The sequence below is a fragment of the Raphanus sativus genome, chromosome 3 (assembly GCF_000801105.2).
Source record: "Raphanus sativus cultivar WK10039 chromosome 3, ASM80110v3, whole genome shotgun sequence".
NCBI lineage: Eukaryota > Viridiplantae > Streptophyta > Magnoliopsida > Brassicales > Brassicaceae > Raphanus > Raphanus sativus.
The window spans coordinates 16,906,292-16,922,673 of NC_079513.1; the positions used below are offsets into that span (position 1 = coordinate 16,906,292).

General features: G+C 33.0%; 3 protein-coding genes and 1 long non-coding RNA gene across 4 annotated transcripts; 2 read left to right on the forward strand and 2 right to left on the reverse strand.

The window, feature by feature from the left end:
• Nucleotides 1-827: 827 nt before the first annotated feature.
• On the forward strand, nucleotides 828-1,923 carry LOC130509550 (uncharacterized). The gene is made up of 2 exons (XR_008943552.1): nucleotides 828-1,032; nucleotides 1,626-1,923. It is a non-coding gene; the product is annotated as an uncharacterized LOC130509550 (long non-coding RNA).
• Nucleotides 1,924-4,580: 2,657 nt separating this feature from the next.
• Nucleotides 4,581-5,814, reverse strand: LOC130509515 (F-box/LRR-repeat/kelch-repeat protein At1g09650-like). Its single transcript, XM_057005651.1, has 2 exons — nucleotides 5,341-5,814; nucleotides 4,581-5,249 (listed from the first exon to the last, which is right to left on the reverse strand). Exons 1-2 carry the CDS (start codon nucleotides 5,762-5,764, stop codon nucleotides 4,612-4,614), a joined length of 1,062 nt encoding a protein of 353 aa, XP_056861631.1. The 5' UTR covers nucleotides 5,765-5,814; the 3' UTR covers nucleotides 4,581-4,611.
• A 127-nt stretch (nucleotides 5,815-5,941) lies between these two features.
• LOC108845333 (probable fructokinase-4) lies at nucleotides 5,942-7,955 on the forward strand. Its single transcript, XM_057006375.1, has 5 exons — nucleotides 5,942-5,946; nucleotides 6,044-6,210; nucleotides 6,448-6,473; nucleotides 6,591-6,923; nucleotides 7,905-7,955. The coding sequence occupies exons 1-5, from the start codon at nucleotides 5,942-5,944 to the stop codon at nucleotides 7,953-7,955; spliced, it is 582 nt and encodes a 193-aa protein (XP_056862355.1).
• A 90-nt stretch (nucleotides 7,956-8,045) lies between these two features.
• LOC108844267 (cell number regulator 8) lies at nucleotides 8,046-9,508 on the reverse strand. The gene is made up of 3 exons (XM_018617487.2): nucleotides 9,147-9,508; nucleotides 8,771-8,976; nucleotides 8,046-8,484 (listed from the first exon to the last, which is right to left on the reverse strand). Exons 1-3 carry the CDS (start codon nucleotides 9,448-9,450, stop codon nucleotides 8,248-8,250), a joined length of 747 nt encoding a protein of 248 aa, XP_018472989.1. The 5' UTR covers nucleotides 9,451-9,508; the 3' UTR covers nucleotides 8,046-8,247.
• Between the last annotated feature and the right edge of the window lie 6,874 nt (nucleotides 9,509-16,382).

Genomic DNA, 16,382 nt, shown 5'->3' on the forward strand with positions numbered 1-16,382 from the left:
ACAAAATTTGATGGGTGTTCTAAATATACAAAATTCTCTACAAACTTAACAAAATCCTACATTAATACAATATAACTTTATGCAAATTTAACAAATCTTTTAGTTTTTAAAATCAATCAACCTCTTAAAAAAAAAGACTCTTATCAAAATTTAAGTCTCATCCATAATCTCTGCAATTAGATCAACCTGCTCCCAAATAGGCTAATTAGCCCATATTAATTTGTCCCCTCCTCGATGTTACATCATTTGTAATGCAATCACACTAATTTTTTTTTAAAATCACCCGGTTTGGGTAGGCCCAATAGAGTTAATTGTATGGGTATAAACAGGCTAAAATGCCCATACTAACATCATTAACATCATTCGGGAGATGCAAATTTGAATCTCCACCTTTTATTTGTCCATCCATTCACATGTATGGTCGCAGGTGAGTTTCTCATGTTCACTTAACCTTGTTGTCTTCATTGGCCTTCTCGATTCAAAAGCTTTGCTCGAAACTCGGTTACGTTAAACCAATCCGGTTAACCTCCTTATGTTAACACTTAACACCTTACGAGTTGTGAAACAAATGAATATTACATAGTACCATTAACATAAAGATATAGAAAAAATTACCTTCCAAGACACATTATGTCTTTTGAATATCATGCTTAGACACTTTCCACTTGTGCAACACATTGTCTGTGTAGAAAGTCTTCTTAACCCTCTTTTTGGACTACACCACACTTTACTAACTATAGGTGAAGTAACCATGGTTAGATTTTTTAATTTTTTTTTGCTTTGTGTCGGACAAATCTAGAGACTCTTTGATTTCTTTCTTTTTTTCCAATATAGTTACGATTCCAACTCCACTCTTCTTCTTTCCCCCATTCGAACAAAACCCTTATTTCATCCATCTTCAAAGCTCCGTGTGTTTCCAAGTTCCAAATTGACGAAGTCTAATGGCGAAGAAGAAACCCAAGTCTTCTCAGGCGCCGGCGAAGAAGAAAGCCCTTCCTCCTCCGCATTCCGAGCTTCCGCCGTCCTATTCAGGTTAGTTCGAAGCAACTTTTTTGTTGATTTCTTCCATAAAGCTTTTTTCTTTGGTTTCTCCCAATCGTTTCCCCTGCGATTTATGTTTTCAATTCTAGGGTTTTTTCCCCCAATTTTTAGGGGTTTTTCCTTCGCGTGTGTGTTTGTTTAATACTCAGCCGTCGCGATTTGTATTGCAGGGTTTTTTGTTCCCAATTTATTAGGGGGTTTTTTTGCTTCTCTTTTCTGGTTTCGTTTATTTCGATTTGTGTTTATGGGTCCTAAGTTGACTACCCACTGTTTCTGTTGTTGTTTCTGGATTTGGTACTGATCGTGCTTTTACCTTTTTCTGTTGTTGTTTCTGGATTTGGAACTGATCATTTTAGGGTTTTTGAATAACATTTTTCTACGTTTTAAATTTTTTTTTTGTGGTTTTGTTTCTGTTGATTTTGTTTATGGATTTGGTTTTGGTGTCGCTGTGGATTACTAACGAATTTATTTCTTTTTTGGATTTTGATTATGTGTGATTTTGTGTTTTTATCCTCCTTTTTTCCTTTTGATTTGGCTTTAAGACTTTGGACCTGACTCACGGTTATTTGTTTTCCTACTCACAGTTTCAGGTGCCCTGCAGCCTGATCCGCGTCTCCCGGTGAGGCTGTTTGCCTGATTTGGTTGTTTTGAACACTGTTGTTGCTGGGAAATGGCTTGATGCTGTTCTCAAGGACAATGTTCCTGAAGTTCTTCCTAAGATCTTCTGGTGGATTCATGAGATGAGAGGTCATTATTTCAAGGCGGATTTAGTTAAGCATCTTCCTTCTGTTTTGTCTTTTGTTTTGGTTTGAGTAGTTGTCTCCAGACCTTTGTTTTCTCTTTCAAGTAATGAAAATGCTTTCGTCTGCAAATTTTATTCTACATGTGTCGTCCACGTCCACAGATTTGGTTCATGTCCACGTCCACTTAGTTTTTTGTTAATGTTGATATATATTTATATTTATATATATCATATATATATAAATTACTGTAATAATTATATTTATTTTATAACTCTTAAATTTTGCAATAAATCAGTTGAAAACATTAGGTGGTATAAAAATAATAAAATAAATAAACAATCATTTGAAAAAATAGATATCATCCACTCACACCAACACTAAAATAGGATCTTAGTTAATATGAAACCAAATTTTTCAAATCAACACTAAGCCATGAACAATTTTTTGCATATATTTACTATGTCTATGTCAACATTTTCTTCTATATCTATGTCCATATTTCATTTGTTCACGAACACTTAATCCACAATAATTTTCTTCTATATCTATGTCCATATTTCATTACTTGTTTACTCACTTGTGTCCATATGTATCTCATCCACATCTTTCACTTGTATATAAGATTTTTTCACTTTTTGTAACTATCCTTGTCCACATTTTCTACTCATGTTTTTTATCTGTATATGAACATATTTTTCTGTCCACATTTTTTATGTACATACATTTTTTATAATATTTTTCTGTCCACATTTTTTATGTCCATACATTTTTATATAATCTTGTTAAAATTTTTAAAAATATATATAAAAGTGGATCTTGAAATGTAGAGAAAAGAAAATTACAAATTGTTGTAACAATTATTTTTGTTTTATGTATTTTAAATTATAAGAAAATAAAAGTTAAAACATTAGATATAATGAAAAGAATAATGTAGAAGAGGATAAAGCGCTGGAAATACAATTGGTTTTCATAAAGCGTGGAAACTGGTTGGCTGTGTTTGGTCCCACAAAAGTGACATCTTTTTTTAATAATAAAACTAACTCACCTCTTCAAATCGTTAACCAAAGGAGAAGGGTAGATGGGTATAATCACTTAGAGGGGAAAAGAAAGAAAGTGTCATTCAAGTGGGATGTGTCTTATAGAGTTAAAAAAGAGAAAAAAGTGTCTCTTTGAGTAATCAACTCAAAGATATACATATGTTTGTGTGCGCAGAAGAAAAGATAAAGACGGGCGACAAATTACACACGTAAAAGGATATTGTTCAAAAAAGTAAGCAAGAGACAGCAAGACGAACAATACTTAAGTTCACCCCTGAGGTGAACTTATGAATTCACCTCTTTCCTTATTTCAATCATATTACCATAAATATTAATGTCACATAAATAAATAAATTATAAATTACAAATAAAATAAATTTTAAATCATAAACTTTAAATTCGAACCCTAAAACCAAATCTTAGATCTTAAATTTTAAACCATAAACCCTAAACTCAAACCTATACCCTAAACCCAAACTATATACCCTAAATCCTAAATCTAAATTTAAATCTTAGACCTTAAACTCAAACCATAAACTCTAAACCCTAAACCCAAACTCTAAACCCTAAACCCAAACTCTAAACCCTAAATCCTAAACTTTCAACTCAAACTGTAAACCATAAACCCGAACTCTATACCCTAAAATGTATTTGAAAATACATTTGATGATCATTAACCCAAAGATATTTGAAAATTTTGGGTTTATAGTTTACAGTTTGGGTTTAAGGTTTAGGATTTAGGGTTTAGAGTTTGGGTTTAGGGTTTAGAGTTTGGATTTAGGGTTTATGTTTTGAGTTTAGAGTCTAGAATTTAAATTTAGATTTAGAATTTATGGTATATAGTTTGGGTTTAGGGTATAGGTTTGGATTTAAGGTTTAGGGTTTGGTTTAAAATTTAAGATCTAAGATTTGGGTTTAAAGTTTGAATTTAGAATTTATGATTTAAAGTTTATTTCTTTTGTAATTTATAATTTATTTATTTATGTGACATTAATATTTATGGCAATATGATTGAAATAAGGAAAGAGGTGAATTCATAAGTTCACCCTAGTGGTGAACCTAAGTATTGTTCCAGCAAGACAGTTCACACTTTTGTATGTATGTAAACAAGTGCTATTCGGACCACTGGACTCAAAGGAAGCTTCACTTACGGCCCATGGTTTGTATGTATGTAAACAAGTGCTATTCTCCATTTGCAAGATTCAAAACTGCACATACTAATTACTAAATTTGATAGATTAAACTGAATATAATTAACAAAAACTGATATGTTGCCTTTTTCATCGCAGTTAGAGGAAGAAGATAAAAAATCTTGCTCACCAGCGTTTTATATATAGTAGTGATTTTATAACTGGTCCTCTATGCATATACATATTGAATCGTCCGTTGATACATCACTGTGACTGTGAGACATCGTTCGTTGCATAGACGATATACATTAGATTATCATAACTAATATCTCCCGACGTGATCTCTAGTTTACTCACGGATACTGGAAAGAAAAATCAGGCTACTCCAGGTTAAGCTTTATATTTATCATGTCATAGATATGGGTTTCCTTATCATCCTACATACACGTACATATCGTAGAAGACATGGAGGAATTTCGCTAACGATTATATACTCTTAAAATCTCTTATAGATGATATATAAAAAGACACTATAGCAAGGAAGTTAGTGAATAACAATTAGAATATGATAACTAATTTGGAATATTAATTCGATATCTAATAATATGTATTACACCGGAAAAAGGTGGAAAAAATGAAAAACAACTTTAAAATCTTCAACTAAATAGAGATCAAACTTGGAATAAAAGGAACAGCTAAATAAAAACTAGAAACAGAACTATAATATGAAGAATACGAAGAACCTACTCTTTGCACTGTTAAACAAGGATAGTTGGCATACGGGAAAAAAAGCAGTAACTCCGTTTTGCTTATAAGTGTTACCGGTGTCACTGGAAAATCTAAGCCACCAAACTGGCTTAGATTTATATTGTAAGTTTTCTCCCATATCTTGTGCGAATTCAGTGACCATATCTCTTGACTGTTGATTTTCTTCTCAGACACGCAAAGATGATTATTCAGACTGAATATGACAATGCAAGAAGAAGATGCATGAACAACTGGAGTTGCCGCCATCACTTGAAAAACCTCTGTGTGAAAATCGAAATAAACTATTTTTGTTTCTCCGTTATATTTGTGAGTCAACCAATAAATCGATCCATCTAAATATACCGGAGCTTTAAGAAGAATTCGATGTGTAGAGCCAGTCACATGTCTCCAAGTATTAGTGGCAAAATCAAAAACCTCGCATGTAGTTTGACCATCTAGGTCTAATTCTAAAGAGTTATATAACCATACCATCTTGTGTTTGCCTGTCACTGTGTCTTTACCGAACCCTAGAATATCAAATCTGTCATTACCTACATGCATGGGAGAGTAAAACAATTAATTAAGCAATAAAATATGTATGAGAAAATTCATCAAGCAAAAGACTGGAAAGTGAAAGCTTACTATCTAGACTTCGTCTGATGCGGTTAATTTTTTGAAACTTAGCCTTGGGAAGAGGTCGACACCATCTAGTGGCGGGATTGATGAGATAGATGAAATACGGAACATAGTAGACACAAACAAGACCATCACAGCTTCCGGTAATGAAACAAGGTCTCTGATCATGTTTAGGAATAATATTGCTCTGTTTAAATTCTGAAGATCCTAACTCTAAAGTCCATAGATAAGAATAGGGTTTTGGTCCATGCTCTCCGCCAAGAAGGATATCTGGATCTCGTGTCTGCGCTCGGATTAGATGTCTTGACGCAAAGTATGTTGATTTGATAGTCGATTTCCATTGCTTGGAAACAGACGTGAATCTCATAAGGGATTTTACACCAAGTCTCTGCAATATCTCTTCTACAAGAACATGTGGGAGTCGTTCCATATGTTTTCTTTTAGTTTCCTTAGACTTGTTAGGTTTGTTATTTGGATAGATTTGCACGTTATTTATAGTTAGCCACTTTTATTAGGTTTTATTGTTTCCAAATATCTGTCTATCTATTTATTTATATTATTATTTATATCTATTTATTTATATTATTATTTATGATGATTATTATTTATGAAGTGATTTTGCTTACTTGTCACATCTTCCATTATTTTAACTAATTTTGCTTATTTGTCATTATTTATTGCGTATTGCTTATTTTTTTCATAATTTTAGCCAACGTCGCTATCGCGCTGCTTTTGTCGGAAAGCTCGGTGACGACGAGTTCGGTCACATGCTCGCCGGGATCTTGAAACAAAACGGCGTCTCCGCCGAAGGAGTCAACTTTGACACCGGAGCTAGGACGGCACTCGCGTTCGTGATGCTAAGATCCGACGGAGAACGTGAGTTCATGTTTTACCGGAACCCTAGCGCCGACATGCTCCTACGTCCCGATTAGCTTAATCTCGATCTAATGAAATCAGTACGTTACAATGACTTTTAAGTAAGTATTGTTATTGTATGTAACAGCTATCGATACTTAACGTGGTGGTCAAGTTAGCTTAACGAAGTGCTCTGTTTTGGCATTGCTACAAGCTGAATTTTTGTATGTAACGGTTGTTGATATATCTAACGTACAGGTCAAGTTAGGTCAACCAAGTTCTCTGTTTTGGCTTTCTTTTATAGTATAAGGTTTCGTATGCAACGTTTGCTGATAAACCTAACGTCGAAGTCATTTTAGGTTTACGAGATACTCTGTATTGACTTGGCTTTATTTTTGCAGGCTAAGGTGTTCCACTATGGATCAATAAGCCTCATCGTTGAGCCATGTAGATCTGCTCACCTGAAGGCCATGGAGGTGGCTGAAGAAGCTGGTGCGTTGCTCTCTTACGACCCAAACTTGAGGCTGCCTTTGTGGCCCTCGAAGGAGGAGGCTAAGGAGCTGATTCTTAGCATTTGGGACAAAGCTGAAGTGATCAAAGTCAGCGATGAAGAGCTTATGTTTTTGACTGGAGCTGATAACGTTGATGATGAGACTAATTTGTCTCTGTGGCATGATAACTTGAAACTTCTCTTGGTCACTTTGGGTGAAAAGGGTTGTAAATATTACACCAAGGTACATGGGTTTTGTTTCGAAAAGTTTCCTTTCGTGTGTATTTGATTGTACTAATGCTGTGTTATATATTATTGTAATGTAATGCTGTGTTATACATTGTTTTTATTTTGTGTAAGAATATACATAAGAACCTATTTTAGTAGCTTGTATTAGACAACCTCTATGGTAAGGTTAACATTCTCCTACCTTGGTCTTTGGATGACTTACTTTCGTAACTGTTTCAAATTTCGTTAAGGCTTCAACATCCATTTACGTGGCCAGATTCGCTACCGAATGATGCAGATGTTGTTGACATTAATCTAATTGTGCCAATGTAAAACTTGCAATATCAAGATATATGTTTATGGTAAGATTTTTCAAATATGGTGATAACTATTTTCTATATATGTGTTTATTTTTTATGCAAAGTTTCATAATATAGTAATATTGTATAACTAAAGATTTTTAGTGATTAAAACCTACAACTATTTTTGAATCGTAAAATAAACTCTCAATTATTTTAGTAGCTTGTAATAGACAACCTGTGATCATTGGTAAATTACGTAATGAAGTAGTAACGTTGTTTTGTTGTAAACCAAAACCCATGGCCGATATTATTGTACAAAAAAAAAAGTTCATATAACCGGCAACAAACAATGCTTATATTTATACAAGTCTCCCACCATGCATTGCATTAGCTAAACAACAGTATCTCCTGTTTTTTTTCCTCCGTATGCAAATACAATTACAAAAACTTGATAGATTAAACTGAATATAACAAAAACTGATATGTTGCCTTTTTCATCGCAGTTAGAGGAAGAAGATAAAAAATATTGCTCACCAGCGTTTAATATATAGGAGTGATTTTATAACTGGTCCTCTATGCATATACATATTGAGTCAATCATTCTACTTATTTATTACAAACTGATCTACAAGTCTGGATTCTGAATTTCACGTTTTACTTTTTGTTTTTGGTTTTGGTTTTGGTTTGGTGTTCAGACAATTGCTAAACCTGATGCTGAAGCACCTTTGACCAAAGCCAAGAGCTGAGTTGAGACGTGAGAGTCTCAGGCAGTTTTATCTTCATATTCTCCCTGCCTACAGTGACATTCTTTTGCTGCGCAGACAAAAAATTAAACGTGCCGTCTAATTGTAGAATCTATTGGATATCACATGAAAAGTTTATTCTTCGTACAAGGTACACCTCTGAAGGTGATCTTATGAACACAAGTCAAGTCTTTATAGATTTTATTCAAAAAAATAAGCAAGAGACAAAATGATAGTTCACACTTTTGTATGTATGTAAAAAGTGCTATTAAGACCAGTGGACTCAAAGGAAGCTTCACTTACGGCCCATGGTTTGTTCACTTGGTGGGAGCACCACAACGGTGGAGTGAGCGTTGAAACCCGGGTGAAGAACCTTCCTGCGGAGCTCACGGCCTTCTTGACAAAGGGCACATGTATGGCAAAGGAGGTGCGTCACAAAGTCACAAGTCGTCTCCATATGTTCTCTTTGCATTTCGTCCTCTATGCAGCTACCGCAGCAACCACACGACCTGTTCATCGCCTCAAAGCTTCCCTGTATTTTCACCCAAAAATACAACAAAAGATGGGTTCAGGAGATGCGATTTCTCATTAGAAGAAACGATAATAGGAAGACAAAACAAAACAAAAAGAGGTGCAAAATGAGAGTATCCTAATAGACAGCCCCCTATAACTAGGCGACAATGGTACAAAAGTTACAATCACTTGGGGCTAAGTCCTTACTCATCATCATCGTACAAGCAATCAAGAACATATACAAAGACGTGAGTTGATCAATATCTTCTCAAAGAACAACCCTTTGTTCTCTCAAATTCACATACCTCAAGGTTAAACTTGCGGCGAATGGCAGAACGGCTGGAATAAGAGAACCACGGAGCAAGACAGTTCCACCCAAACAAAGAGTTACCAATAAAGTACAGTCCTGAATACGTCAAGCAGTGGTTCGTAAACGTTCCAGGAACAGCAGAACCAAGCCTCTCTGCATTAGTTCCATACAATACACAAGGAGCCACACTCCCAAGAAGACCTAACAAAATAAAGCCATTACCATCATCATCATCAAAGCTACATAACATCTAACCTTGAGAACGATCTAAAGACTGACACTTTCAAACAAATTACAATCAGATCACTTCCCATTTCAATCGATTTCAAAATTCCCCCAATTCCAAAACCCTAATTATAGAAACCACTCACAAACTTCGAGATCGCTGCTGCAGAACTCATCGTTCCGGCCGAGACAGGAGAACAGACCGGAGTTCCACTGGTTTCTCCCGATCGGCTCGCCGATCACGCTCCCGTCGCTCACCGGCAATCCATCCGCCGTCCAACCGTATTCCTCCGCCGCGGGAGGAGGCACAATCGGCGCCGTCTTGGTGGTGTCCCCTTTCGAGGAGATCTTGGTGCCGTTCACTTGCAAGAGAGGACTCGATTCCTCATGATGGTCCTCGTCGTCGCCGCCTCGATGAGCTTCGCGGTTGTTGTTGTCTTCTCCCGCCATATTTACTAACAAACTTTCAAGATCTGAAAGAGAAAAAATAGACTTTAAATTATTTATTACGCGTGCCCGTTCTTCTACGCGTTAAGTAATTTGAATTAGAAATAGTCAACAGACACACCTTAGTGAAATTATGGTGATATTTTAAGATATATCTCGGCCCATCTTAAGGTCTATGGTGGGAATTTAATCGTCTCTGATTTTGACAAGTATCGTCCCCATATTTTTTCTCATTAAACTAAAAAATGACATATCTCACTTAATTATTAAATGTATAATCTTTGTTATAAATCTTTTATATTTTAAAAAGAAACATTACATTATTTTATCTATGACACATGTCATCACTAAAATTATTTTCAGAATCATTAGAGAATTAGGTTATTCTATCTAAATATATAATATATTTTTATTAAACTAATCATAGATTAATTATTAATATACAAAATACTATTTTTATTTTTTTTATTTAAATAAAAGTAACGGAATTAATTAATATGATTAAAATATATATTGCAATTAATGATTTTGAATGATAAAGATTTGGTAAAAACATTAAAATAAATTAAAAAATCATATTTACCCATACAATAAAAGTTTAGTTTTTATACGTTATATTTTGAATTTTAAAAATGAATTTATATTAAGTACCATTTTATCTATTACAAAATAGTTATACTAAGTGCATATTCAGTTATAATTTTGATTATTTACATTAATTAATCTAGTTGGTAAAATTTCTAAAAAAATATAAGGAAACTAATAACAAATCTATTTTAACTGTAAATTTTAATTTTAGTTTTAGTAATTAAAAAATCTGTAGAAAAATCTAATTTTTTTTTAATTTTTTGTTAGTGACTAAAATATCATTCACCTGTTAAAATTATTAGAATTGATAAATTATGTAATAAGTTTTACAAAAAATAAAATTGTTAACATATGTTAACTTTTTATATTTAGAAAAATATATTGTTTATTTATTTATTTTTAAAATGACAGCAATATATTATCTGAAATGATTATATACAAAGTAGTATAAAAATGTATATTTGAAAGGTTACCTTCAAGGATGTGCGGATCAAAATCTAGTTTTGACTTAAACAAGCTGACATACGTTAAGAAAGGACGGTTTAACTTGGATTAATTTATTATGGTGAGAAAATTAATTAGTGTGTTAAAAATTCTCTAACTTTGAAACTTCTTCAAGACAAATAGAATAGCAATTATCTTTACCCTTTTTTTGTCATGAGCACTGTAATTATCTTTACTTTAGATTGTTTTTTTAAACTATGTCAAATATGATAGTACATTACAATAATTCATGTTGTACATACTTTCAGTATATTTTATATATTGGTTGTTGACAAGAGAATAACATCAATAGAAAAATAAGAAAAATATGAACTATTATATTTTTCTTTAAATTTTAACGATAAAATAATTTAACCTCTAACAAAAGAATAATAATAAATTTTGGTGTTACTTTTAACTCAAACTAATCCATTACCTAAAATACTTATTATAATATGGTTTTGCTTGGTGACATGAGTTACAGTTAATTAGGTCTGAGTTAGGTAAAAAATACAATTAGGAGAGATTACTATCATCATAATCAACCGTCTGAAATCCTTCAATTATCTTACGAAAGCGATGATGGTGGATCTCGCTAAGGCATTCAAGTGAGATAGACGCCGATAAAATCGGTAGAAGTCATGATTTTCACCGTAGCAGGTTCTGCTTCGGTTTCAAAGGAGACATGAAGGATCCGGAAACTGAATCTTCTTTCTATATTAATTATGAGTATTAGCCTCAAGATACCTTTATAATGAATTAAAATGTTATTTTTAAATGTTTCTTAACTAAAGTTCCTACACTAAAAAGTTTGACCATGTACGTTAATTAAAAAACAAGTAATATTTGTATAACATTTACTGAACTAACATAAATGATCGTCGACCTATGCGTTACAATACATTCTACTATGTATATTTAACTCATTCAACAATTACAAACAACATCGTGTTAGCTCAAACACTCTCTTGTACCCCAAAAATGGATATTCCAAAACGATACCTATCACTTTTCATATTGATTATATTTGTAACTATAGATCTATCACATGCTGAGATAGAAGTAGCAATCAAGAACGATTTTGGTAGTACATTGCAGTTTCATTGTAAATCAAAGGACATTGATCTTGGTAAATAGAGATTGCCAATTGGTGGAGTGTGGGCCTTTAATTTTCAACGTAATTTCTTTGGAAGGTCATTGTTTTTCTGTTCCTTTGATTTACCAAATGGAAGGCATTGGTTCGACATATATAAAGAGCCCCGAGATTTTGGTGGTATCTTGTGGGTTGATTATATGTGGCAGATAAAACCACATGGATTTTGTAAGTCCGTTTTCAGCAACGGTGAGCTTCAAACACATAATCGGGAATGTTTTAACTGGAATAAAAATTAGTTCTTAAAAAAGACGTAACCAAGATGAAAGTAATACATATTGTCTTTTCTGTGATTCACAAACCTCGAATATAATATAAAATAAAACATATCAATATTTTTGTTACTTTAAATTTTAAGTTGATATTGTTGATATATTTTAAATTATTCGGTACAAGAAATAGCGAGGATCTCACTAGTTTATACTAACAAAAAAAATGAAACCACTTTGTAAATATGTAACTTCGATCCAAATATATGGTCATTTGAACTATCATAATTGCAAAAAAGAACATAATTTAGGGAATGAATGGTTTCTAGCTGAGTTTGGGCATGTGTAGGTTCGATCCAAATATATGGTCATTTAAAATATTATACACACATATATATTTATAAATTCTTAAATAAATATTTAATTTAAGTATTATTTTATTTTATTTAGTAATTTATAGAAAATTTTTTTTTTTTAATTATTTTTACGAATTTGAATCTGGATATCTACGGATAATGTAATATTTAGACGGATATCCGAAAGTTATGAATCCAGGTCTGGATATCAAATCAACGAATCTGGATCTAGATCTCCTAAAATTCATGGATATCCAGAGCCATCCTAGACCTATTCAAAACTAGAAATTTGAAATTATATTATTTGACATATTTAAAATTGAAATTTGAAAACTTATATCTATAAATCTTTAAAACTGAAAAATATATTATTTACATTAAATTGACATATGTAATTCATGGACAGCCCAACAAATTATGGTCTCATTTGGTTATGGTCTCATTTGGATATAGTTCTATTTGGGCATAGTTTAAAAATGTCCACAAAAAATTGAAGCCGATTTGGACACGCCGAAATCCGTCCGGCCCGCCCAATTGACAAATTGACGTCACGGGAACATTCTTTTTAAAAGTCTCTTTATAAGATACTCAGTGTTAGTAGGGGTGTCAAAATGGGTCAAATGGGTCAACCCAACCCATAACCCAAATGGGTTGACTGTTAAAGGGTCATGGGTCAACCCAATCCATTTATTAAATGGGTTGGATTGACCTATGACCCATTAAATTGAATGGGTCAGATGGATTAATGGTTTACCCATCAACCCAACATCTTTATAATGAATCATTTTTAAGTTAAGACCAATTTGATTGAATTAAAAAAAAATATTTTTCTGCTTTTTTGGAAAATTGTGTTTTTCCTCTTTCGAAAGAAAATTACGTTTTTCGGTTTTGGCGGGAAATTGCGTTTTCCGGTTTTGGCGGGAAATTGTGTTTTCTCGGTTCTGGCGGAAAATTGTTTTTCCCGGTTTTGGCGGGAAATTGTTTTTCCGATTTTGGTGGGAAATTGCGTTTTACGGTTTTGGCGGGAAATTGCATTTTTCCGGTTTTGGCGGGAAATTATATTTCTCGTTTTTTGCGGAAAATTGCAATTTTTTCTGTTTTGGCGGGAAATTGCGTTTTTCCGGTTTTGGCGGGAAATTGTGTGTTTCTCGGTTTTGGCGGAAAATTGTTTTTCCCGGTTTTGGCAAAAAATTGTTTTTCCGATTTTGGCGGGAAATCACGTTTTACGGTTTTGGCAGGAAATTGTATTTTTCCGGTTTTGGCGGGAAATTGCGTTTTTCCTGTTTTGACAGGAAATTATATTTCTCGGTTTTTGCGGAAAATTGCAATTTTTTTGGTTTTTGCGGAAAATTGCGTTTTCCGGTTTTGGCGGGAAATTGCGTTTTTCCGTTTTTGGCGGGAAATTGTGTTTTCTCGGTTTTGGCGGAAAATTGTTTTTCCCGGTTTTGGCGGGAAATTGTTTTTCCGATTTTGGCGGGAAGTTGCGTTTTACGGTTTTGGCGGGAAATTTCATTTTTCCGATTTTGGCGGGAAATTGCGTTTTTCCGGTTTTGACAGGAAATTCTATTTCTCGGTTTTGGCGGAAAATTTCAATTTTCCGGTTTTGTCGGGAAATTGTTTTTTTTCCGATTTTGGTGGAAAATTGCATTTCTGGTTGTGGCGGAAAATTTTGTTTTTCTGTTTTTTTGAGAATTTATTTTTTGATTTTTTGATTTTTTGATTTTTTTTTTAATTAAAATTTTTTAAATGGGTCAGATTTGACCCAACCCAATAGACCTATTTAACTTGTTAACCCATTAACTTGTTAACCCATTAACCTGTTAACCCATTAACCTGTTAACCCATTAACCCATTGAATCAAAAATAAACAGTTCATTTGGGTTAATGGGTCAACTTGGATTGGGTCAACCAATGGGTCATGACCCATTTTGACACCTCTAAGTGTTAGCATTAAGCGTGAGTATCTCCTCCAATACATTGTCTTGTATTTGCTTAACATTGGACGTCAAGTCTCGTCTAATTTGTCGCTGAGATCAGCCCACATACTCATTTTTGGTTGTCTCTAGTTCTCCTGAAATCAAAGAACTCATTACACTGAAAATTAGCAATAGAAATAAAGAGTGTTACAAAAAAAGCAATGGAAATAAAATTATCTTGTACGTACAAGTTGATAGCTAATTAACGCTCAGTAAATATTGACATATTGCTATTGTCTGTCAGTAAAAACAAATTATTTTCTTTATATGGCGTTTTCCGCCAACTTGAAACTCGATGACTCTGATCTTATTCACGTCAATGGCATCATGCAAACATGGCATGGCCTTCTTATATGCTGACTATTAACTTATTTTTTCTAATTTTTTAAATGAATCTTTCAAAATTTACACATAAGTAACATTGATCATATGTCGACTAATAGTTCTTACTTTATAACTTCCCGAATTTTCACGTCAGAGAAGATAATAGCTATGACTATGTTTATTCAAATGTTAATTTCACAAACCCATATAAAGTATAAAATTTACAACTTGATAGATTGTGAAGCATGTTCAATGTCTGATAATTCATGTTGTACATTATAAAGTCTCAAGGCGGAATAACGATTTGATCTGTTTGACTACATTATACAAAGTGTATCCATGCAAAAAAAAAAATAGAAAATGTAATTATCTAGTTTGGGTAAAAAAGTAAATTCATAATTAAAGAAGTGTATTTTTCATAAAGTAAAATAGAAAATGTAATTATCAAATTTCAAATCCTAAATAAAGTATTATGCAAATTATCCCATTTTTATAGGGTTTTTTTAAAAGCCCAATAATAAAATGCTATTTGAAAGAGATGTGGACGGTGGTAAAAGAAAATAGTTGAATTTAATTTGTAATGTAAACAAATATTTTGATCTGTGTTTTGCTTTTGTTTCAAAAAAATATTTGTACTTTGTTTTGAAATATATAAGAAACTAACAATGATTCAAAATAATCAGCAGAAAAAATACCATTACTTTTTATCCATACCCATCAAGATAGTACGTGATCACCTCTGTATCTAAATTTCTTGATTTTAATGTATTTGTTGATGCGGCACATGTTTGGCAGTAGTTCAGCGAATGTGCCCTCTGATTTATATGGCTTCATCTCAATCGTTTCTACACTTGTGTTTCTCTATCTAAGTTAATTTGGTGTCATTTATGTTTATATCGGTTGTGTTTATGTTTGCCATTTGGATTTTGGTGGTGTGGGTTCTTTAGCCAATGAAACTACTTTGGTGAACAACTTTTTTACGGTTAGGGGCTAATTGCTAAGCTTTATTTAGAGAAATGGTTTTATAGAAAAAATGCTAAGTGGCATGATATTAATCATAATGGATTGATTTTTATTTGTATAGCCAAAGTCCATTTAACACTGATGTTATATAGTTAATTAAGAACCACTATTGTAAATTGTGATTGAAACGATATGAAAATATAAGATGTGGTCTCAAGCAAACAAGAATGTTGGTAAGTTTTTGTTCGATCATGTTTGATGATCCCATTTATAATTTAGCTGAATCAATCCGAATTATTGGTCCACACATCCACCCAGTGGCGGAGGTAGGGCTTACGGAAGAGGGTCATTTATTTTAACTGACACAATTATAGTCGCATGTAAGTAGTCCATAATCATCGGTTATCTATAATAATGTCATAAATTGTGGTCATTAGATTATCTAGTTTAAGATATGGACTGTCAAGGTGAATAGCGTCAAACAGCAAGTGCACATGGAATAAGAGTCAATGGACCGACCAAAATTTGGGGATATCAGTGTCCATATATCAAATTACATACACTATGAGTCTATGACCATAGAATATAACAAGAGTTATTAACACTAAGAGTTATTAACATATAACAAATGCAGGTTGCATTTATCTCTCGGTTACCTGTTGCGGTGGCAACTGGGAATTCCTAGGATCCCCGACAGCAGAAACACAGTAATGCATGGAGTCCCAAACTACTATACCTAACCTATTAAACATATGTGAGTACTACTTCACCAAAGTATACACAAATTAAAATTAAATCTTAAAATTGAAAACAATCCAGTAACCTATTTAAAACAACCCATAAGCAAACTTTTCAAAACTTTTTAATTGAATATATTCCTCGA

Coding starts and splice junctions, on each gene's coding strand:
- LOC108845333 (XM_057006375.1), top strand. Junction 6,211..6,447: donor GCTAAGATCCGACGGAGAAC/GTGAGTTCATGT, acceptor TCTAACGTACAG/GTCAAGTTAGGTCAACCAAG. Junction 6,924..7,904: donor GTTGTAAATATTACACCAAG/GTACATGGGTTT, acceptor TTTGGTGTTCAG/ACAATTGCTAAACCTGATGC.
- LOC130509515 (XM_057005651.1), bottom strand. CDS start 5,764: ATGGAACGACTCCCACATGTTCTTGTAGAAGAGATATTGCAGAGACTT. Junction 5,250..5,340: donor CATCAGACGAAGTCTAGATA/GTAAGCTTTCAC, acceptor CCATGCATGTAG/GTAATGACAGATTTGATATT.
- LOC108844267 (XM_018617487.2), bottom strand. CDS start 9,450: ATGGCGGGAGAAGACAACAACAACCGCGAAGCTCATCGAGGCGGCGAC. Junction 8,977..9,146: donor CAGCAGCGATCTCGAAGTTT/GTGAGTGGTTTC, acceptor TTATTTTGTTAG/GTCTTCTTGGGAGTGTGGCT. Junction 8,485..8,770: donor GCCGCAAGTTTAACCTTGAG/GTATGTGAATTT, acceptor GTGAAAATACAG/GGAAGCTTTGAGGCGATGAA.